This window comes from Octopus sinensis, linkage group LG2, assembly GCF_006345805.1.
Source record: "Octopus sinensis linkage group LG2, ASM634580v1, whole genome shotgun sequence".
NCBI lineage: Eukaryota > Metazoa > Mollusca > Cephalopoda > Octopoda > Octopodidae > Octopus > Octopus sinensis.
The window spans coordinates 187,198,501-187,224,575 of NC_042998.1; the positions used below are offsets into that span (position 1 = coordinate 187,198,501).

The 26,075-nt window shown below is 37.7% G+C and overlaps 1 protein-coding gene across 1 annotated transcript; it reads right to left on the reverse strand.

Moving 5' to 3' along the window:
* Window positions 1–1,117: 1,117 nt before the first annotated feature.
* LOC115232524 (cyclin-dependent kinase 7) lies at window positions 1,118–26,043 on the reverse strand. The gene is made up of 11 exons (XM_029802444.2): window positions 25,905–26,043; window positions 23,000–23,059; window positions 20,282–20,383; window positions 19,142–19,210; window positions 16,060–16,170; window positions 14,859–14,977; window positions 12,386–12,485; window positions 10,811–10,897; window positions 9,650–9,799; window positions 3,065–3,200; window positions 1,118–1,215 (listed from the first exon to the last, which is right to left on the reverse strand). Exons 1-11 carry the CDS (start codon window positions 25,956–25,958, stop codon window positions 1,184–1,186), a joined length of 1,020 nt encoding a protein of 339 aa, XP_029658304.1. The 5' UTR covers window positions 25,959–26,043; the 3' UTR covers window positions 1,118–1,183.
* Window positions 26,044–26,075: the final 32 nt, after the last annotated feature.

The following is a 26,075-nucleotide window of genomic DNA, read 5'->3' on the forward strand; positions in this document are numbered from 1 at the left end:
CTAAACCCTTTAGCACTCAAATTACTCTGTCAAATGTAATGCTTATTTATTTACATTGTTTTGAATTTATCATGCTTTATCTCTTCATTTCAAAATGAGGTAATTGTTTATTTTGAGAATGAAACCGTAGGATAAATGTGAAAGGCCAGATCTGAGCAGTTTTAAACATAAAACAGAATATTTGGGCCTGATATAGTGGGTTTAAATGCTAAAGGGCTACATTGGATTCACTGAAGCTCCAGCGTCTGGCGATGGACTTGGTAAACACCCACAAAGTTATCAACCACCTCACCAACAACAACACTGAACACCTCTTTGATCTCCATGTGTCCAACACACGTGGACATGCCTACAAAGTCAGAAAACAGTACAGCTCCCATGACTTTCGGAAACATTTTTTCACGCTCAGAGTTGCTGAAGCATGGAATAAACTGCCTGCGTCAGTTGTTGACTGCCATGACACTGCATCCCTTAAGGCCCTCATGCTTTCCGAAATCCGCCGAAACTACACCTGATTGTCCCCCTTCCATACTCATACACATATGTGTATGTCATGACTCATGCACTGTTCTTTTCCTGACGCTTGTACATTACCCTATGTACTATACATACACTTTAGATGAGTTGTAGTGCATCTGAGCACTGTACACAATGTTTTATTATTATTATTGATGCCAGGGCCAACATTTAACTGTCTTTCAGTGAGTTGTATTATCTACAGTCACCATATAGCTATTTACTAGTTACCAAATAACAAATAATGTCTGCATCATAACATTCATATATTTCTTTAATAACATCTTAGTCCTTCCAATGAAGAAATGCTCATTAATAACAGTAAGATCTATTATCTTACTATTAATGAGTTTCTCAATCCATGCTCTATAATGATTCAACATATCCCAACAGTTTCAGTAGTATTTTCATATTCAGTTGCCAATCATTTCCTCCTTATTTTTAAAAAAAAATCACCATTAAAAAAAGACAAAATAAACAAATTAATTAAAATAAATCTTTAATTTTCTTTTTTGTTTTTGTTTTAAATTATGACAGTATGAAAAAGATAAAATGTTACAAAAAGAAAAAAAAATGTAGTTTTTGGAAGAAAAAGGATACGTAAAGTAATAGATTTTAATCCTGAGAAAACTTTCAGTAAAATGTCTGCATTATGTAATAGGGATCTTCAGAAAATCAAACGTTTCGCAAGAGAACTACCTGTAAATAAAACAACAATTTCTTACATGTATGATAATGATGATGATGATGATTATAGATTATATATTCGTAATGGTGGTGGGTCTTTTATATGCTTCAGCCCTAAGGCTGTGGCCATGCTGGGGCACCGTTAGTAATGTTGATTTTTTTTTTTTTTTTAATGTTGATTTGCATAAAAACAACACCCTTCTCTACACTAATGAAATTTAAAGTTATATTTGAATTATTTCAATGCTGAAAAGTACTGAACCTGGTTCTGTGTCACCTAATCCCCAACAAGCAGAAGTGTTTTGATGCTCACATCTTTTCTAAAGAAACGTGTGGTGTGATTATTCCATTAAAATTTTTTTATAAATGCCAAATCAGACTGGAGTCTGGTGCATCCTTCCAGCGTGCCAGCCTGGTCAAACCATCCAATCCATGCCAGCATGGACAACGGACATTAAATGAAGATGATGATAATTATGATTGGTCTAATCTTTATCCTAACCACCACATACTAACACAGAAGCAACTTCTACTTTTTTCAACAGAGACACAATTACTGGTTCATCTCTAAAATCCAGGCTCTTTCCTAAAGATGATATCTGCACCTGCATAGAATACAATTACCAGTTGCTAGGTATCTGCTTTAGGACCAAAAAGTACTTTAGCTCTGATCATTTGGTCACCCTCTATGAAGTCCAAGTGTAACTAACTTTAGACTACTCATTACGTATCTGGTATGATGCTGCTGTTACTTGTCTTGCAACTGCATTAGCCTGGGAGGGATTAAGCTGGCTCCTATTGAGTTCACCACATCATGGGTCAAGGCAATCCATGCACATCTATCGGTAGCCAATTCTGCAGTATGTTGAAGCCACTTCCAGTTCCAGCAACAAATGCCAAAGACTCGAGGGTCAGAAATAAGTTTCATATCCACTTTGAAACAAGTGCCAGAGCGATGCCATCAAGTCCCTGATAGGGCCACCCAGGGCAGACAGGTCTGACACCAGCAGTGCAATAGTAAATTCCAGATGATGTCTCTTCTGGAATCTGGTGGCTTCCTGGTGATGGTGGCAAGATCATTAGCATGCAGAGCGAAATGTTTAGCGGTATTTCGTCTGCCATTACGTTCTGAGTTCGAATTCCGCAGAGGTCGACTTTGCCTTTCATCCTTTCGGGGTCGATTAAATAAGTACCGGTTAAGCACTGGGGTCGATATAATCGACTTAATCTGTTTGTCTGTCCTTGTTTGTCCCCTCTGTGTTTAGCCCCTTTTGGGTAGTAATGAAATAGAAATAGATGGTGGATTGTTGAATTGTGTCTGTGAGTATCCTACAGTGAGAAGGCAAAATGCGTGGATGACCTGCCACTAATTATGTATGGTGGCTTACAAATATAGACAGGAACTGTTTGCAGGAACTCTGATCATCCATTGAAAGTCTTATGAACTCACAATGAAACAACTATATGGTAAATACTACAGCATCCATGCAATCTGATGCACTCTGCTCTTCACCATTGGGACAGGTGAACAATGGGCTGCTTGTTGTTACACACACAAATACATATTAGGCTACAACCAAAAATAAAATTATCATCTGGCTGACATGCCGTTTCCTTTACTTGGCTCTTCTGAACTCCCAAGTATTATAACACCCCTGCTGAAGCCCACCACATACACCCACTTCTGCACTTTATCTCCTGACACAACCCTGCACCTAACACTTTGCTCAGTGAATTCTCCCTTTGTTCATTTTCATTACCAGTATTGGTTTCTTTACTTTTCAAATAAATAAATCATGCTCTCACCTACACATGAGAAACAGAATCAATTTGTGATATATCGAAATATATAGGAACTGACCAGAATTTTCAATTATTTTTCTTTTCATTGACTTCCTTGGATCTTGGTCATCTTTATTTGATTTCTGTCTGGGTCGAGGCAAATCAGTGCCAAGACTAGGGGCTGGCTGGTTGCTGAAGTATGGCATTTGTAAAGCCTGACAAATTAAATAAGAGAAATTAAAACACTAAACAGAAAACAATGATTGAAAAACTGATTCAAATTTAATTATATATTTTCATATTTTTAATCATCTCCAAAGGTCATATATCCATTTCCTTTATAGTAACGATATTAACAGAATCACAGGATTCAATGAATCAAAGCCAGTAAGTCATTAGGGTGTGAACCTAATATCTAAAGCATTACCTGCTTGCATCTTTTCACTAGTATGTGCATTGAGTCCCTAGCAAAGTCACTTAATTCTCAATGGCCTATACACCAAGCAGTAAATACACATACACACACACAGGTGCAGGTGTGGCTCTGTGGTAAGAAGCTTGCTTCCCAACCACAAGGTTCTGGGTTCAGTCCCACTGTGTAGCACCTTGAGCAAGTGTCTTCCGCTATAGTCTTGAGCCAACCAAAGCCTTCTGAGTTGATTTGGTAAATGGAAACTGAAAAAACCCCGTTATATAAAAGTGTCGTAAATCTACAACGTTACTCTTTCATAAAACAAAAAAACAGTTTCAACATTCCATTTCTTTTTACATTAGCAACAGTTTAACAATAATACTTTGTTGGGTGCATGAAATCATAATTCCGTGCAAGTATGATATTTTCAGTCAGAAATATTTTTGCAAAACTGTTGTATGTGGAACTTACTACACTTTTGAAAAATGTTAGACTCATGTACTCCACTTTTACAATTTTCATATCTTGGCATCTGAAGCAGCTGAAGATACGATACTTTGACAAAAACAACTGGCTATTGCAAGCAAAATTAAATACTTAAAAAAACACATTTGGCCAAATTTAGACATACGACAGTTTAACACAATAATCGTGCCACATGTATCCCTTACTACTGATTTTTATGTGCATATTCCAAAATTCCAGTCTTACAGAACCTGTTAAAAGGATCTTGCTCCTGAAAAATGGAGGTCATGGAGCTCTAAAATGTGAGTGTTAAGGCCCCTATTGGGGGTGGGTGTCTTAATGTCAACCAGAGAAGTTGAATTGTTGAGAATCTTTTTAACTTGGGTACTATATCTATTTTTTGAATTTCTTTGAAATAGGAAATATATGGTTTGTAAAACAGAGCAAAGCTACAGGAAACCAAAAGATGAATGATCACAATAAGCAGTCGTTACTACTCCCAATGTAGGATTCCTCACCATCCAGGTGACAGGCACAGCCGTAACATGCATTATGAATGTATAGCAATTGGAAGGGCGTGACCCAACTGAAATAAACATTAACAACTGTGTGATGTGAGGGCTAGGGAGAAATGAAATTGTCACCTCTGGAGTGTGCAAATGACCACTATACTGATACGTAACTGGATAGAATAAATTTACAATCTATAAATGTCTTTGAAGTCACTCATCTGGGAAGGCCTTGAAATCAATGTTACCATCTAGGGACTATGTGTGACCCAGTGATAATAAAAAGACTGAAGGGAGGTCTGCAATCAAATAACTTTACTCAACACTTTGCAACTGAATCAGTGGAAGCAAAGATGCTTCTCATTTACTTGACAATTTATGCACCACATTGCAGAAATCACAATCTAAGTATATGTCAAAGCAAACTCTTACACTGCTGTACCATTGAATTACAAATAATGCTCATCTTTTATGTTTGGGTGACCCTACAGCTTCCAAGAGTACAGCTGTATTCGTCTTTTCTTAGATAAAATGACTAAATTGTGGGTGTTAAGTCCCCATGAAAGGGGCCTTATAAATATTACTTCATTTGTGTCTAATATCTATGGTTCAAATTTCATCAACAGCAAAAATATATGAATTGTCATGGGGGTTATGGTCCTTATGCATAGAATATAATTTCCAAATTTTGTAAAGATCCATTCGGTACTTTTGACTTAGTTTTGGATCATAAAAGAAATGACTAAAGTTTGGGAGTTAAGGCCCCCATTAGGGTGTCTTAGAATCCTCATGTGCAGTGGAAACTTTGAGAATACTTCTTGATGTGTATCAATTACCCATGGTTGAAATTTCATCAACATCAAAAATATATGAATTTTCATGGGAGTTCTGCCCCCTTTAAGCCATCTGAAATTCAAACCAAACATGTTGCATTATACCCATCCTTATGCATTGAATCTAAGTTTCAAATATCGTAAGAATCCATTCAGTAATTTTGGTCCATGAAATTGTATGAAACACACAGTATTACCCTTCTCCCTAGGCTTGGATTTTGTGTTCCAAATTTCATTATGATTGGTGCAGCAGTTTTCGAATGTATAAGTAACACATCATCATCATTTAATGTCCATTTTCCATGCTAGCACGGGTTGGACAGTTCAACTGGGGTCTGGAAAGCCTGGAGGCTGCACCAAGCTCCAGTCTGATCTGGCCGTGTTTCTACAGCTGGATGCCGTTCCTAACGCCAACCACTCCGCGAGTGTAGTAGGTGCTTTTTACGTGCCACCGGCACAGGAGCCAGATGAAGCTAGCAAACGGCCACAATTGGTTGTTGCTTCTACATGTCACCGACGCAGACGCCAGTCAGGCGGCGCTGACATCTGCCATGTTTGGACGGTGCTTTTAACGTGTCACCGGCATGAGTATCTTAACTACAATTTCCATTTGATTTTCATTTCATGTTGGTGTTAACGTACTTGGCTCAATAGGTCTCCTCAACAACAGCGGGTCACTCTATGATCCAAGGTTAGCATAGCAGGCCATCCTGTGAGCCATGAACTCACTTCATTTGTTGGGTCTTCACAGTCACAGCATATCTCAGGAGTCTCGGTCTTCATTTCCTCTGTGAGGCCCTACGTGCCACCGGCACGGGTATCACAACTGCAATATCCATACGATTTTTATTTGATGTTGATTAACTTGACACAATAGGTCTCCTCATGTACAGCAGGCCAACCTGCAAGCCATGAACTCACTTCATTTGTCGGGTCTTCGAAGTCACAGCATATCTCCAGAGGTCTCGGTCTTTCGTCATAGCCTCTGTGAGGCTCAATGTACGAAGGTCATGCTTGACCACCTCGTCCCATGTCTTCCTGGGTCTACCTCTACCCCAAATTCCTCCAACAGTTTGGGAGTGGCACTTCTTCACACATCTCTGCTCATCCATCCGTAGTACATGACCATACCAATGCAATTGTCTCTCTTGCACGCTGCATCCAATGCTTCTTATGCCCAACATTTCTCTCAGGGCACTTACGCTCTGTTGTGCATGGACACTGACATTACACATCCAGCAGATCATGCTAGCTTCATTTCTTTCAAGCCTACGCATGTTCTCTGCAGTCACAGCCCACGTTTCACTGCCATGAAGCATGGCAGTTTGCACACATGCATCATACAATCTACCTTTCACACTGAGTGAGAGACCCTTTATCACCAGTAAGGGTAGAAGCTTCTGAAGCTTTGCCCAGGCTATTCTTATTCTAGTGGTAACTCTCTCTGAGCATCCACCCCCGCTACTAACTTGGTCACCTAGGTAGCAGAAACTATCAACTACTTCTAATTTCTCTCCCAGGAGTGTTATGGAATCTGTTTTCTGAGTATCTGTGGTGTCTGTTGCCCCTGTGCATCTGCCGCACACAAAACCTATCTTCTCGGTTAATTTTCCTTCGATATTGCTACATCTCTTATGTGTCCATAGATTACACTGGGTACATCTTATGGAGTTTCTACCTACACCTTTTCTACAGATTGAGCAGGGCTACCTACCTGAAGGGGTATGTGGTGAGTTTGCCTTCCTACTTACTAGAACTTTGGTCTTTGCTATATTGACTCTAAGGCCTTTTGATTCTAAACCTAGCTTCCACACACAAAATTTCTTCTCTAGTTCTGGTATTGATTCTGCTACGAGGGCTAGGTCATCAGCATAGAGGAGCTCCCAGGGGCAACCCATCTTAAATTCCTCTGTTATTGCCTGGAGGACTATGATGAATAGAAGGGGACTGAGGGCTGCGCCTTGGTGGACGCCAACTTCTACCCAGAATTCTTCACTGAACTCATTGCCAATCCTAACCTTACTAACAGCCTCTCTGTAAAGGGCCTGTACAGCCCTTATTAACCATTCATCACTCTCCAGTTTCCGCATTGCCCACCAGATAAGGGATCGGGGGACCCTGTCAAAGGCTTTCTCCAAGTCCACAAAAGCTAAGTATAGGGGTTTATCTTTGGCTAGGTATTTCTCCTGCAGTTGTCGAACCATGAATATGGCATCAGTGGTGCTTCTACCCGGCACAAATCCAAACTGCATCTCATCTAAGCAGACTCTCTCCCTGAAGAGATGGGCTATGACCTTCTCCATGATCTTTATTACCTGATCCAGCAGTTTGATACCCCTGTAGTTATTTCTATCTAGAGCATCACCTTTATCCTTGTAGCAGTTGACTATGGTGCTGCTTTGCCAGTCATTGGGTATGACTCCATCATGAACTACCTGGTTTACAATGCGGGTGACTAGGCCGTAGCCCACACCACCAGATGTTTTAAGCATCTCAGCAGTGATTCCTGATGGGCCGGGGGCTTTTCCTGGCTTCATACCCTTAACTGCCTTATCTACTAGGGAGCTATCTATACGGATAGCTGGTCCTTCTACTGGGTCAACATTTGGCAAGCTCTCCTCCTCCCATTCATTCTCCACGTCCAGCAGTCCTTCATAATGGCTTCTCCAAGCCTCTTTCTTTTCAGAATCACGAAAAGCAAGTGCCTCATCATCCATTCAAACACATTTCTCTCCTGTGGCATCACAATTTTCTCTCACACACTGTTTTGCAATCCGAAATACGTCAGTTCTTTGGTCCTAATGTCTCTGGACATTGGCAAACTTCTTCTTTTCCACTTCGCTCTTGGATATGTATACTTGCCGCCCAGCCTCCCTTCTGGCTACCTGGTTCCATTCCCTGCTACCCACATCCTTCTAGGCTTTCCAGGCCTGCTTCTTTGCCCTAACAGCTTTGTCTACCATATTATTCCACCACCACATAACTCTAGGTCTGGAAGGGACTTTGCACCAGCCACAGACCTGGTCTGTGGCACTCAGTAAGCTGTTCCGTAGGAATTTCCAGCTACCTTCTATGTCCAATGTCTGTAGATCCTCTTCTCTCTCCTAAAATTTCTTGATGTAGATGTCCCTAAATCTCTGACCATGTGAAGGGTTCTTTAGCCTCCAAATCCTTCTTTTTGGGATTGGTTATATATATATATATATATATATATATATATATATATACATACACACACACAAAGATAAATTGATAGATACAACTGAATGGGCAAAGAAAAATATGAGACACAGCCTAGTGCTTTTTTTTATGTTGATAAGCCTGGTTCTTATTCTATTAGTTTCTTCTTGTGAAAGAAGTAAGTTATGGGGATGTAAATAAACAAACCGCAGTTGTGAAGCAGTGATGAGGGAGAAACACAGAGACAAAGTCATACACTTACATATATACATACATACATATACGATTGATTTCTTTAAGTTTCTGTCTACGAAATCCATATATATATACACACACACACACACACAAACAAAGATAAATTGATAGATACAACTGAGTGGGCAACCAAAAATATGAGACACTGCCTAGTGGTTTTTTTTTTTATTTTGATAAGCCTGGTACTTATTCTATTAGTTTCTTCTTGTGAAACCAGTAAGTTATGGAGATGTAAATAAATGAACAGCAGTTGTGAAACAATCATGAGGGAGAAACACAAAGACACACATATAGACTTACGTATATATATATATATATATATATATATATATATACACACGATTGATTTCTTTCAGTTTCTGTCTATAAAATCCACTGACAAGGCTTTGGTTGGTCTGAGGCTATAGCAGAAGACACATGCCAAGTCACCACACAGTGGGACTGAACCCAGGACCATGTGTTTTGGAATGAAATTTGTTAAAAAAACAGCCACACCTGCACCTATGTATGTGTGTGTGTGTGTGTGGTGTGTGTGTGTGTGTGTGTGTGTGTGTGTGTGTATGTGTGTATATATGGTGTCCTTCACTGGACACTAAATTTAATATCAGGATTGTTGTAAATGTATATCACCATCATATGAGTACTGTCCCTTGTCACCAAACTTCTGTGAAGAGAGATCCAGCCAAGGGGAAAAAAACCTTACTTGGAAACATACGCGGTCATTGATAAAGGGAAGGCATCCGGCGATAAAAAATCTGCCTCAACAAATTCTGTTTGCATAGAAAAGTGGACACTAAGATGATGATGGTGATGTTGATGATGTGAGACATTGTACTTTCATTTAGGCAGAATCAGCGAACTTGTGTTTTGTTTTAACACTATCCTTGTGAGTATGTGTGTGTGTGTGTGTAGCCATGCAGGTACATTCAAAAGATACATATTTGTATACACACAACCGTATACTATAAATAATTTCAGAAATATTTTAGATACACAAGTGAAAACTGTACCTTTTCAGTTGTTGCTCTTTTCAATGGATCCATCTTTAGTAATTCAGCCATCAAGTCCAGTAAATCGTCTGATGCTGCTGTAAATATAGAACTTAAGGGATTGGGTGGAAATTCCTTGAACTGGATGTAGTCTGGAAGCTCTTTCATGGCCTGAAAATACAGTTAGAAATTACTATAGTCTTGTTAGTGACATCAGCATTAAAAAATAGCTGTACAAAAGTTTTGGAAATAATATATACACTTGGAGCTACAATGAAAAGGCTAAAATTTAACGACAATTTTATATGCCTTGATACACAGTAAGTATAATTCTGGCTGCGTGGATAAGAAGTTTGTTTTTTAAGTATACGATTTCAGGTTTGATCCTGCTGCAAGACACCTTGGACAAATGTCTTCTTCCACAGACTCAAGTCAACTAAAGTCATATAAGTGAAAATTGGATTAGTGCTTGCCTCCAGTTTTCTTTGCATTAAACAGATGAGAAAAGATAAATGGTCTCTATTGCAAATAGTTTTTCCTACCAGATAAACTGAACTTAGCATGGTGAGTCAACAAAATACTTTCCCATTTAACAGTGCTGCTGCAACTTTCAGCCAGGGAACTTACATAGCTAAGTAGTTTGTACCTTTAAAAGACTAATGTCAGCCTCAGCAACAAAGATAGGTTTATTCAGTACCTTATTCACTAAGCACTCTCCATAAATATCAATGATGAGAAAAAGAGAAACCCATCATCATCATTGTTTAACGTCCGTTTTCCATGCTAGCATGGGTTGGACTGTTTGACCTGGGTCTGGGAAGCCAGGAGGCTGCACCAGGCTCCAGTCTGATCTGGCAGTGCTTCTACAGCTGGATGCCCTTCCTAACGCCAACTACTCCATGAGTGTAGTGGGTGCTTTTTATATGCCACCGGCACAGGTGCCAGGGGAGGCTGGCAACGGCCATGATCAGTTGGTGCTTTTTATGTGCCACCAGCACAGAAGCCAGTCAAGGCGGCACTGGCATAAACCCATTGAAATAAAATTTTTCACTGAAATTCCATTCTAAAAATGATTTCATATAAATTCAAAGGAGTAACTTATGCTTGTTTTTATTTCCTCTTATTCTATAATTTCAGTTGGATCCAAAGCTGCTGCTTCCATCATCAAACACCAAAACTTACCGACCAAGTGGCTTCAGTTGGTGTACCCATAGCTTGAAAGATTCGTGTCAATTGGTCTAGATCAGTTTCTCCTGGCAAAAAAGGAACCTAAAACAAAACAAAACAAAAAATAATTAAAATATAATAAAGCAATATATAATAATAGGCATATCTGTATCATCCCCCTCATTTGATCCAGCTCTCCCTCTTTCTCCCTCTCTTTCACGCTCATCTATTATTGTCACTTATTCATTCATTTATCTAATTCGTCACAGATTGGCTGACCGAAAACTGTTGGTTGTAGCTCTAGTTAAGAATGCAAATGCCCATATTATTATCATAATATTCTCTGACACTGGCAGCCTGAGTTTTTTTGGTGTTTCGCAGTGCACCTGCCCTCCCGGCCCCCCACCACCTGTACCGGAAGTCTCTATCCTCTGACCTCTCTCATGAACACTACTAAAGGCTTAATGTTCCCCCATCCCTACTTAGGGTTTATCTCCTATGTAATGTAGTGATTATGTAGTGCATGCAAGTTGAAGGCTATTGTATGTTTATGAGTTCTGCTAAATGCGAGCTTTCTCTTCAGGTGTATGACGCTGCTGTCCCCCATCCCAGAGTCTCACACCTCCCACACCCTCAGGATTAGCACAGAAGCATCAGATGTGGTGTGCAAGAAAGATGACTCACTGGTATGGTCATGTGTTGCGAATGATTGAGGATAGCTGTATGAAACAGTGTCACACCCTAGCAGTAGAGGGAACCTGTGGAAGAGGTAGACCCAGGAAGACATGGGGTGAGGTGGTGAAGTATGACCTTCGAACATTGGGCCTCACCAAGGCAAATGACAAGTGACCAAGACCTTTGGAGATATGCTGTGCTTGAGAAAACCTGGCAAGCCAAGTGAAACCATAACTGTGGGTTATGCCAGTGCAGCATAACCAGCCCACTTAAAAGTACCCTTCAATCATTGGGCAATAAACTGCGTTTGCAAAGACATATTGAGGCAAGTGAAATCATTGTTGTAGCTGATGACAGTACCACCTGATTGGCACCCATGCCAGTGGCACATTAAAAGCATCATTCGAGCGTGATCATTGCCAGTGCTGCCTGATTGGCTCCCATGAGCACCATTCGAGCGTGATTATTGCCAGTGTTGCCTGACTGACTCCTGTGCTGGTGGCACATAAAAAACACCATTCAAGCATGGTTGTTGCTAGTGCCGCCTGATTGGCTCCTGTGCCGGTGGCACGTAAATAGCACCATTTGAGCGTGGTCGATACCAGTACCGCCAGAGAGGCCCTCATGCCAGTGGCACGTAAAAAGCACCCACTACACTCTCAGAGTGGTTGGTGTTAGGAAGGGCATCCAGCTGTAGAAACTGCCAAATCAGATTGGAGCCTGGTCCAGCCTTCTGGAGCACTAGCCCTCAGTCAAACTGTCCAAACCATGCCAGCATGGAAAGCGGACGTTAAACAATGATGATGATGATGATCATCATCATCATCATAATGGAAGAATTATTGCTATCAAAGGATCAGTAAATATGGATATGATTAAGAAGATAATATAACTTAAAAATAAAACACGATCTACCCTGAGAAGCAGTTCTGCCAAAATACAACCTACAGCCCAGGTATCAACACCAGTACTGTAGTTCCTAGCACCAAACAGTAATTCTGGACACCGATACCATCTGAAACATAAAAGAATATTAACAGTCAAACAAAAGAAAAAAAAAACATTATTCATGAAAAGAAAATTATAAACAGAATTTATAAGAAAACAAAACCAGAAAAACATTACATTTTGTAGAGTTATAACAATCATGTTAGCAGTTCTTGATTGACCCTGCAAGTCAGCTTTGACCAAACAAATCCATAATGGTCAATGGCATTCTATGACTATCTTGTCTTTTTTCAGACAATCTATCAAAACCACCTCAAGATATCATCATCATCATTTAACGTCCACTTTCCAAGCTAGCATGGGTTGGACGATGTGACTGAGGACTGGTGAACCAGATGGCTGCGCCAGGCTCCAATTTGATCTGGCAGAGTTTCTACAACTGGATGCCCTTCCTAACACCAACCACTCCGAGAGTGTAGTGGGTGCAACAGAACCTCTTTCTCTCCCCTACCCCAACTTACCCTTTATCTACTCCACCCATCATCTTATTTTTCACCTATCCACATCTTTTTTACACTGCTGAACTCCTTTGGTACCAGGATGCTTCACAGGATTATGGGATATGTAAAAAGCATCCAGTCCAGATGCAGCGGTGCACTGCAATGGCACATGCCATCAAAGCCAACATGTTGCTCTCCACCTTTTCTATACCACCACCTAACATCATCTCATTTCTAAGCCACTTCATTTGCGTTCACCATCCCAACAAACTTGTATTTACCATCAACTACATTTCCACCTTTGTTCACCATTCACTACATTCATCTCTACCTCTGTCTCCAACCATGTCACTTTCCCTTCACAAACTTAACCACCACCCTACTTGGTCTTCTGTCCCTATTCTCTCTTCTACTCACTTTCTTGTACCTTGAGAAAACACCCTGATATTTCATCATTACCATGTTTATCTTTCGTTTTGGGATTTGGTTTGTAAGATTCTTTATATGAGTTCGTGTGTTGAAGCATATTCTGTTGTGTCTGGGGAGAGTCGTTTTCTTTTTGTGCCTTATAATGTAACACACTCACCAGTAAAATTTCCACTTATTTCTTATTTTTATTCTCTTAAAATTTTCGTTGCGTCTTGTAACCTTTTCAGTAGTCTTGACTCTCGAAAAGGTTGCAAGACACAATGAAAATTTTAGGAAAATAAAAATAAGAAATAAGTGGAAATTTTACCGGTGAGTGTTTTACATTACAAGGCACAAAAAGAAAATGACTCTCCCCAGACACAACAGAACATGTTTATCTATCTTCCCAACTACTCCCACCCACCTTTATATAATACAAGATAGCCATGTATCTTCTCTACAGCATGACTCCTATTCTTGTCTCTCTATCCTACTTTAACCTCTCAAAACTTAGCATAAAGCAATCTCCCTTTCTAACAACACCCTCACTCAGTTGAAGGGGACTCTTTTTTTTGTCCTGCAAGTTACTTAATGACTTCACTGTAGGAAATGAGACAGTGGTAGTTCAGTTGAGGAACAATAAGGAAAAGTATTAGGCATGAGACCTAAGAGGCAAAACATTGCAAGGATAAGATGAGATAGATGGCCTTAACTGGAGACAGTCTGCAACTAGATAGGTCAGAGAAGTAGTGGTACAAAAAAGGCAGAGACAAAACACACATATCTACAAGCTAGTTGTTGAATCTTTACAAATCAGGTTTTGAAGAATCATCATCATCATCGTTTAACGTCTGCTTTCCATGCTAGCATGGGTTGGATGATTTTGACTGAGGGCTGGTGAACCACATGACTGCACCAGGCTCCAATCTTGATTTGGCAGAGCTTCTACAGCTGGATGCCCTTCCTAACACCAACCACTCCGAGAGTGTAGTGGGTGCTTTTACGTGCTACCGGCACGGGAGCCAGTCGGGTGGTACTGGCAACGACTTCGCTCGAATCTTTTTACACATGCCACCAGCACAGGTGCCAGTAAGGTGATGTTGGTAACGATCATGCTCGAATGTGCCCTTTTATGTGCCACCGGCACGAAGCCAGTTGGCTGCTCTGGCAACGATCACGCTCGGATGGTACTCTTGGCACCCTACTAGCACAGGCACAAGTGCCAGTAAGGCGACGCTGGTAACGATCACACAGAATGTGGTCTAAAACATTTATGTGTGTGTGTGTGTGTGTGTGAGAGAGACCCATACTTAGACAAGCATGAACAACCTTTTACTAGAATTGGCTCATCAGTAGGTGAGCTGCACCACTAAAAAGAAAAAAAATTCAGGTAATTTATCATTAGGCACGTATGCTATTCAGAAAGTCTTGTGGATTGCAGTTTGTCCATGACTAGTCTAAGATATCTTGAGTAAGGAAGAAAGAAGACCCTGTCAACATTTCTGTTTAAATAAAGTGTTATTCATACTAACCTTGTAACAACTTGATGTGTATAGATTCGATTGGGTGATCCATAAAATTTAGCCAGACCAAAATCTCCAAGTTTTAGAACTCCTTCATCATTAATTAGTAAATTATTGGGTTTCAGATCCTAAGAACAAAAAAACAAAACATTATTTTTAATGACTAATTTAGTTTAATATCTTTGTTTTGTTTTTCACAGAAAATTATTTTACATCTTCAAAAAATATTTACATTACATCCATCCCTTTGCCTCAGGAAATTTTTCTCAAAAGCTCATCTCAAGCATTCTATAATATACAATTTTCAAAACTTTACGCACCCACAGTGAATCATTTGTGTGCATCACCTAATTATACAAATCCAGTTGAGGTTTCAGGTAACTTTAATGATGAGAGTAGGAGTTGAGATGATGAATATGTAAATTAAGCATTAAACTAATTTATGCGATTATAGTCCTTTAGGTAAACTGTTTTTCCTTGGTGAAATATTCTCACAAACAGCGTGGAGTTAAACCTGGTCGGTGTGTAGATGTGTACATGTTGAAGTCGACGGAGATGGAGACAACATAGAGTTGAAGGACGACGATGGTGATGACAGTGGCGGCGATGGAGAACGTCATACGGTGCTGGTATATAATAGCGTCTTCATCGCTGGAGCAGTAGCATGGTTGGCTGGCTGATCGTCTGTCGCTGGAACATGGCCGAGTAGCTCTGTGGTCAGTGACTAGACCTTAAAAGGTCTTATCTTTATATATAAAACTGAAGTTGTGTGTGTGAGAGTCTGTCTCCTCCGATTTAGATTCCTAACTACTCCCACATTTTGCGGTGCAGTTTAACCAAAAGCGGGTATCTTATAGTCGTGATTCATATCGAGCCCTTCTGGGTATTAGCGCGCGTCTACGATGATAAAAAAATTTACCATCATTTTTTCGCATTTTTTGCTCAGTTTATATAAGGGAAGTAACTCTCTAAAAATGCTTATATAGTTATTTCCTTTACAAACCCGAGCGATACTGCTAGTATACTATAAGACAGAAGCTCAGGTTTGGCACCATACTTCACAAACTTAAAATCTGTCACCATGCTTTTCCAATCAAATATGCAAATAAATATTTACATTTCACTCCTTTCATAATTAAGGATCATAAAATGTCATAAGAAATAAACAAAAAGAATCAGAAGAGAGAGAAAAAAATCACAAGTAACTTACTCTGTGCAAAATCCAGTGTGCATGGAGGTAGTTAAGGCCTTCTAAGGTCTGTAGAATATATGATTTGATGTGACCTGGTGTTAACACAATGCTGGAGTCCTTGATGATTATCTGAAATTGAAACAAATCAAAGGAAGGTTTAAAAGACAACAAGGCAATATTTGTTTCTCATTAAGGTATAAGGCCAGCAATTTTGAGAGGAGGTGTTTAGTTAATGACCCCTGTAATCAATTGATGCGTTATTTTATTGACTTTGAAAGCAAAGTTGACCTCAGTATGATTTTAACTCAGAACATACAATGTCAGAAAGCAATGCTGCAAAACATTTTGTCCAATGCTCCGACAGTTCTGGCACTCATCATCATCATCACTACCATCATATAATGTCCCTTTGTCTATACTGGCATGGATTGGACAGTTCAATAAGAACAGATGAGCCAGAGTGCTCCGTCAGCTTCTATGTCTGCTTTGGCACAGTTCTAGAGCAAGATGCCCTTCTTAATGCCAACCACTTGACAGAGTGTACTGGATGCTTTTTACATGACACCAGCACCAGTGAGGTTGCCAACTACCTGCAAGATAAGACCCCCTTAACTGAGTGGGGTTTAGACTGGAGAAAGAAACTGATAGAGAGAGAGAAGCAAGTGTCTTGCTGAAGAAGTGAATACATGGCTTGCCCACCTAGAATGTGAGAGAGAAGATGTGTGAGGTCTAGGTGCAATATGAAAATGAGGCAGAATAGGAAGTGCACTGGGAGAAAATAGTGGGACAGATGATGAGAGATAGGGAATGAGTTGAGTGCAGAGGATATCAGTTCAGTATAGCAGGAAGTCAAGAAAATCAATGAATTGTGGGTGAAGGCTTGACACAGCTTCAGTTTTGCTGAAATAGATGGGTCTTCTCAAGCACAGAATAACACCATTCATCTAATTTCCTCGTTATCTCCTCTGAGAGGCTCAACATCTTGATGTCAGTCTTCACCACTTCATCCCATGTCTCCCAAGGTCTACCTCTTCCACATGTTCTTTCCAGGTTTAGCGACTGGCACTTCTATCTACTGCTATCCTCATCCATCCATGTCACATGACTATACCAGTGCAATCTTCTCTCCTGCATTTGATGCCGCTTTTGCCCAGTTTTTCTGTGCTTTGTCATACATGCACACTGACATTGCACCTCTATCAAAGCATACTTATTTCATTTCTTTCAAGTTTTCACATGTCCTTTGCATTCACAGCCCAAGTTTCATGGTCATGTAGCATTGCTGTTCATACACAGGCATCGTACAATCTACCTTTCATTCTGAGAGAGAGACCTTTTGTTACTAACAGGAGTAAAAGTTTTCTGAACTTTCTTTAGCCAATTTGTATTCTGGCAACTATACTTTCAAAGCATCATCCTCCATCGCTAATAATAATGATTTCATTTATCAGCCAGAAGGCCCCAAGATGTTGAGGACAAGTGGTGGGGGGATCCTTCTTCAGCAAAACAATAAAAGCACATTGATAAGCATAATAAATACCAATAACAGTATATGATAGCAAAATAAGAACCAGAAAGGATTCCAAAACTGAGTGGAGTGGCTTATTAGTGTCACTTCATATGCAAACCTGGATTACCTTAACCCTTTCGTTACTGTATTTATTTTGAGATGCTCTGTGTTTCTTTCAATTAATTTTAAATATAACAAAGAATTTAGTAAAATAACTTAGTTATCATTAAGCTAGTGTTAGGAACATAAATTGTGACTAAGGTTTGGTGGAAGATTTTAATTCAAAACTTATGAAAACAAGACATTTGTACTACAGAGCCAGAGGCGATTTTGGCCGGGTTGGTAGCAAAAGGGTTGACACACCAAATACAAGTATTTTTTCCCAACTCCTGCCACAAATTTACAGCTGCATAATTACAAAAAAAAAAAAAAAACTACAATAACAAGAAACAAAAAAAATCTGTTTCCCGTTTTTATGGAAGCCAGTAAATACAAAATAGAAGTGAAATGATAGACAGTTGAGAGGAAACAGGAAAAACAACAGAAATTGTGAACTCAAATCTATTGTCTATATAACACAATAGCCCTTTAGCTTTTAACCAGCTATATCTGGTCATAATATTCTACCTGCTTTATGTTCAAACTGGCCAGAAACGGCCTCTCACACCACAATATTATTCTAAAAATAACCACTCACACTGAAATCTTGAAGCTACAAGATAATGACTGAGTAATTCAAAGCAATGTGAATAAATAAGCATTATTTTTGACAGAACAGTCTGAATGCTAAAAGGTTAAAAACATTCATTTTCTTATGAATGGAATGCAATCATACAGTCTTCCATCTCCTCTATGAGGAAAGTTTGTACAAATCCGATCTACTTCTTAGATCTGTTTCCACTTCCACTACCTCCACCATCACCAGCTCATAACACATTCTCAAACATCTTACACCTCAAGTGACCCTACTATAACTATGCTTCCCTGCATACAACCGCTTTCTCAATTTAAGATTTCTGCCTACAGCATCAACTTTCACAGCTGCATACTATAACAGTTTGGCACATGCTTTACGAAATTTCTCTCCACTCTCATCATCATTGTTTAACGTCTGTTTTCTGTGCTAGCACAGGTTGGACGGTTCGACCGGGGTCTGGGAAGCCAGGAGGCTGCACCAGGCTCCAGTCTGATCTGGCAGTGTTTCTACAGCTGGATGCCTTCCTAACGCCAACCACTACGTGAGTGTAGTGGGTGCTTTTTACGTGCCAGGGGAGGCTGGCAGCGGCCACGATTGGTTGGTGCTTTTTACGTGCCACTGGTACAGAAGCCAGTCAAGGCGGCGCTGGCATCGGCCACGTTCGGATGGTGCTTTTTACGTGCCACCAGCACAGGTATCACAACTACAATTTCCATTTGATATTTATTTTGATGTTGATGTACTTGACTTTTTAGGTCTCAAGTACATCAACATCATAATAATTTAATTGCTAATCAGTCATTCCATCAGAATTCACAGTTGGTTTTTATTCTAAAAATAAATAGCATCAAAATCCTTAATATAATAATACAATATAAATCAATGGAACTTACTTCAAGGTCTGTTTCCATGAAATCAAACACAAGACTAACATTTGATTTGTGTCCAAAAACATTTAGTAGCTGGAACAAAAATAAGCAATAAATGATTAAGTTACTGAATTCCTGGTCCATAAACATTAGATTAAGATCAATGCTAGATTAGTTTTTTTTAATTTTAAGATTCAACAATTCTTTAAATATTGCTAATAATGATGAAAAGTAAGCCTAGAATCAGGAATGTTATACCAGGAAAATTTCTTGAATCACAGAGAATTTTTCTTAAAAAAGATATCAATTTATGATCACAATTTGACTATTGATTATTTCAAAATATATAATTCCAATAAAGTTAACTAATATTTATCAATGCTTTCAACTAAGCTTTTTACATAACAAATTTGCAGAGAATTAAACAGCTATCACCATATTAATTCATGTATAATATGCACTCATGTATAAGGTGCACCCTTAATTAATCTCAGAAAAAAGCCGCTAGTGTATATATACCCATACATTAATATTACAATGTATGGAAAAAGGAGTGTTAATCATATTTATTAGAATTGTTATATAAAATAATTTTTTAAAATTCATGTCACCTAAATAAAACAAAAGGAAATTTTAAAACTGACCTTACAACTGGTGCAGTACGTAAATATGCACCTGCTGCAAAGTCAACATTGTGAAAATCATAGTCATGACTTTTCATGAAAAAAATGATCCAAGCATGATCGTTGCCAGAGCAGCTAACTGGCTTCCATGCCGGTGGCACGTAAAAGGCACCATTCGAGCGTGATTGTTACCAGCATCGCCTTACTGGCACCTCTGCCGGTGGCATGTGTAAGAGGATTCGAGCGAGGTCATTGCCAGTACCATCTGACTGGCCCCTGTCCCAGTGGCACATAAAAGCACCCACTACACCCTCATAGTGGTTGGCGTTAAGAAGGGCATCCAGCTGTCGAAACTCTGCCAGATCAAGATTGAAGCCTGGTGCAGCCATCTGGTTCGCCAGCCCTCAGTCATCGTCCAACCCATGCTAGCATGGAAAGCGGACGTTAAACGATGAGGACGATGATGATTAAATATAAAACAATTTGAATAGATATGGTTATCTCAGTTTTAAAGAACAAATGATCAGACAGTTTAACTTACACCAATAATATTAGGATGACTGATTTCTTGAAGCAATTTGATTTCTCGTAAAGCAGTACGATTTATTCCATCAGCTGCTTCAGCTCTGGTGCCAATTTTAATCTAAAAGAGCCCGAAAAAAAATTCAGGTAAAATGATTACAGTTCGTTTAAATAAATATTTTATATAAAAAAGAAGAGTGGTAACTGGATGGTTAGTTAAAAGTTGAAACCCTATTGTTGGTCTTGCATTATAACCCTTAGCAACCAGTGTTTCTCTGCCTAGTCAATAACAATGATAGTAGTGTATAAACATCTGAAAGTACGGTAGTAGAAAGTTGACTTCTGAAGACAATTCTGTTCCACAATCCTATGCAAACAGGGGAACTAGTGACAAACAGTAAGCACTAAGAAAGGATATGATGTACATAAGGTAAATTTGAACAGTTTTATGAAATATGCCATGTTTAAAGAAACATTATTTTTATGGTTCCGGGTTCAGTCCCCCTGCGTGGCACCTTGGGCAAGTGTCTTCTACTATAGCCCCGGGCCGACCAATGCCTTGTGAGTGGATTTGGTAGACGGAAACTGAAAGAAGCCTGTCATATATATGTGTATATATATATATATTATATATATATATATATATATAATATATATTATATATATGTATATATATAGTGTGTATATATATATATATATATATATAATGTATATATATATGGTATATATATATATATATGTATATATATATGTGTATATAATATATATATATATGTATTATATATATATAGATATATATATATATATATATATATATATGTAATATATATAATATAATATATATATATATATAGAATAAAAATTTAGCAATTAAGGACACTACTTAATAAGGAAAACTTAACAAGAAATTGTCAGGTAGATAGCGTAAAAACTCATAAGAGAAAATTTCGAAAATAATTATTTCTTATTGAACATATTAATTATATATAGAGGGCATTATACTACATGCCAGACGGCATTATACATACATGCCAAACGATAAGAGGACAATCAGTAATTCTACCAAAAATATTACTAATCCCACCGAATGCAATTTTTCAAAGTAAGACATTTAAAAATATAGACCTGTATCACAGTGATTTCATACTTACGTAATAGGCTGTGATGATTACGTAAGTATGAAATCACTGTGATATAGGTCTATATTTTAAATGTCTTACTTTGAAAAATTGCATTCGGTGGGATTAGTAATATTTTAGGTAGAAATGATATTGTCCCTCTTAGCGTTTGGCATGTATGTATTAATGCCGTCTGGCATGTATGTATAATGCCCTCTATATATAATATATATATATATATAATATATATATATATATATATATATGTATATATATATATATATATGTATATATATATATATATAGTATATATATATATATATATATATGTATATATATATATATATATGTATATATATATATATATGTATATATATATATATATATATATGTATATATATATATATATATGTATATATTATATATATATGTATATATATATTATATATGTATATATATATATATATATGTAATATATAATATATATATGTATATATATATATATATATATATATATATATATATATGTATATATATATAATATATATATATATATATATATATATATATATTATTATTGTATATATATATACATTATATATATATATATATATATATTATATATATATATATATATATATATATATATATATATATGTGTGTGTTTGCGTGTCTGTGTTTGTCCCCCTAGCATTGCTTGACAACCGATGCTGGTGTGTTTACGTCCCCGTAACTTAGCGGTTTGGCAAAAGAGACCGATAGAATAAGTACTGGGCTTACAAAAAATAAGTCCCGGGGTCGATTTGCTGGACTAAAGGCAGTGCTCCAGCATGGCCGCAGTCAAATGACTGAAACAAGTAAAAGAGTATAATAATCATGACAGTCAGAGATAATGTAGAACTATTAGCAGCATGCTTCAAATGTTTTTTTAGAGTTGACTCACTAGGATCAATAAAATGATATCAATATTTGTAGGCAAGAAATATAGCATGAGCATCATAAATGGATGATATAGAAGGAATACATCAGAAAACACACTTTATAATAGCAATTGAAGGATTATAAAGTTCTGCAAAATGTCCAAATTGTGAGTGAATCGGTTGGACGGTTAGACAGATCTGAGGACTGCATCAGGCTCTGATGTCTGGTTTGGGATTGTTCCTATGATTGAATACCATTCTTAATGCCAACCACTTTGAAACATGTACTGGATTTCTTTCTTGTGACACCAGGACTAGTGAGGCAGCCATACAGCTTACTTGCAAGACTAAGATCCCCTTCTAGTGACTGAAGCTCCAGTAAAGAGGGAAGTGGCTTTTATGCAAGAAGACAGGGGTTAAATTTTGAGAGAAGGTACTCACACAGAATGGATTTCTTGCTGTAAAGGAGCTGCATGGCTACTCACTTTATAGAAGAGAGTGTGGGAGTAAATGAGGTGAGCCTCAAGGTATGAGGCAAGAGGAATTTGGAGCAGGAGAAGGTGTAGATGAATAGAGGTTGCAAGAGTGTATGGGAAAGTGAAAGATGGTTAGAGATGATGAAAATAAATTTTTTAAATTCTAAATTACTATAATAAAAATGTAACATTTATTTGGGAGGCTGTAAATGAAAAATATTACCTTTTTAACAGCAACAATTTTGTCATCTACAAGGTCTTTGGCTTTGTATACTGTAGCAAACTGAAATAAAATGTAAGTGAACAATTTTGAGGCAGTCTGTGAATAAGTGTAAGCTTATAAGACATTTTTCATATACTAAACTCATAGGAAAACATAAATATCATATCTCATTTCATATCCCCATCAACACCATCATTACTTTTACATTCAGATTTCTACAATGTCATGGGTTGGATGGATCTTCTCTAATATCGTATCTGATAATTTGTTGTAATCCTTTTATCATCTCTTTCATTTAGCTTAAGATCAGCTTTCATTACTTCTTACCATATTTCCCAAAGTTTTCATCTTCCACAAATTCATTCAAATTGGATCACTCGGCATATCTTTTTTCAGTTGCTATTCCTCCATATGCATCACAGTCTTCTCTCTTACATCCTACATCTAATTCCTCTTTTTCTCTCAGCTCATTTGCACAATGTCGTTTATTGAAACTAACATTACACATCACACAGAGTATGCTTGCATCATTTCTTTCCATCCTCACTCATTATCTGCATTCAGTGTCCATGTTTAGTTTGCCATGCAACATCACACTTCATACAATCTTTCCTTCACTAGGAGAAACACCTGGTAACCATATATTAGCTTTCTGAATGTTTTCAGGGAATTAATAATTTCTGTTTTGTGCCACTGGACTGGCTCCTGTGCAGGTGGCACATAAAAAGCACCATTTGAGCATGGCCATTGCCAGTACCGCCAGACTGGCCCTCGTGCCGGTGGCACGTAAAAACACCCACTACACTCTCGGAGTAGTTGGCGTTAGGAAGGGCATCCAGCAGTAGAAACTCTGCCAGATCAGATTGGAGTCTGGTTTGCCAGACCTCAGTCAAATCGTCCAACCCATGCTAGCATGGAAAGTGGACGTTAAATGATGATGATGATGATGAAAGTAGAAGTAGTGGATCTGCTTAAAATGAAGAAAAGTGACTCGTAGAGAAGTACCAGTCTGAGATTTACAATAAATTCAGTTGGATCAGCTACAAGATTTATTAGTAAAACTAGAAAAGAGGAATTTAAATCAAGGATAGATACAATATTGATCTTCTGATTTCATATCATTCTGAAAGATCTTTGGTCTTTTAAGAAGTAATAGTTCGTAACAATCATACATAGAGCATATTAAAAGAAATTAAATATTACTGTATGTTGTGGTTTGCAGTCTATTGTCCAAGAACACACACTTGAAGAGTTTAAGACCGTATGCACAAAACCACTAAATATTGAAAAGAATATACAGCTCATAATAATCAAATATCTGTCACAACTTGAGCATGATATGTAACAAAGTTTATTTTAATGTTTAGAGGTTGAAATTATAAGTGATTATATCATCTGGGAGACAAAAAAATGATATAGTAAGTATTTTTGGAAAAGTAGTCTTAAATGTTAACAAGGGAGATCACCAAGAAATGACCAACAGCAAATTTATCAGCTACAATAGTTATTTAATCCCACATCAAGTCTGTTCTATCGTATCTATAATTTAATCCGCGGCCAATCTATCTTTTTCCTATGAGCAGGGAACCCAGGTCACAATACTTAAAGAGTCCTTTTTTTAAAGGGATAGAGTGTAATTCGAATGAAATTTGGCAGCTATTTCAAGCAGTCTTGTATAAGGTAGAGGCGCTGGTTATCATCAAACGAAGGGGTTGTTTTAGCTTAAGCTTCGAACCTTATTCAGATAAAATTTAAGTATCAGTGCTTTTGCTTGAACAGACAAACAATTTTGGCATGTATCATTCATTAAAAAAGTTCTAAAAGGAGGCGAGCCGGCAGAATCGTTAGGACATCGGATAAAAATACTTATCGGCATTTTTTCCGGTTCGCTAGGTTCTGCGTTCAAATACCGTCGAGGTTAACTTTGTCTCTCATCCTAATGGAACCGGTAAAATAAAAGTACCAGTCAAGTATTAGGGTCAATGTAATCGATTGGTCCCCTCCCATCAAAATTGCTGGCATTGTGCAAGAATTTGAAAGAATTAAAAAGGTTCTTAGAAGAGTTGGTAGATGTAAGAAAAGGGATTTTAGGCAATAAATATTACATGTGATAAGAACCAGATAAATAAAAGATTACTAATCAAACTAGCTAAAAGTAAAAACTATAAAATATCAAATAAATTATTTAAGAAATAAAGATTAATTTTCTTTTTATAAGTGAACTCATGGTGATTTTCTTCTGATGTGAAAAAAATTTTCATTACTTATTATATTAAAAACTAGCAGTATCGCCCGGCGTTGCTCGGGTTTGTAAGGGAAATAACTATATAAGCATTTTTAGAGAGTTATAGCCAAAAACTAGCAAAAAAATGCATTAAAAATGGAAAAAAATTATGGTAAATATTTTTTTAATCGTTTACTCATCGTAGACATTTTTAGAGAGTTACTTCCCTTATATAATAGCGAAAAAATGCATTAAAATGATAAAAAATGATGGTAAATTTTTTTTAAATCGTAGACACGCGCTAATACCCAGAAGGGCTCGATATGAATCACGACTATAAGATACCCGGTTTTGGTTAAACTGCACCGCAAAATGTGGGAGTAGTTAGGAATCTAAATCGTAGGAGACAGACACACAACTTGACTTTTATATATAAAGATGTCAGAGAAAGTTAATGATGATGAGTACCACAAATAATTGGAAAGAGAATTTTATAATATAGGAAGATAGTGGAACCGTGATGTAAACATTGTGATAAATTGAAACAGCATGCTGTTTTATGACAAAAACAGAAATTAGAAGAAAGGGTAAATAATGTATCCCGTTATGGAAATGCTTCTTGGGACTTCACTGCAATAAATTAAGACTACAAAATAAACAACAAAACTACGAATATATTACTTGTCCTTCTCCTAAGAACTCTATTTTCTCATAACGGCGCTGCTTCTCGACCATCTCGAACTGCCTCACCAATGTCGAGTGCCTCCGACTTTCTCTCTCCACTTCGTAAACTTTCTACTTCCGGAAATCATTGTTTATCTCGATTTATTCTGCAACCAATTTAAAATTTCT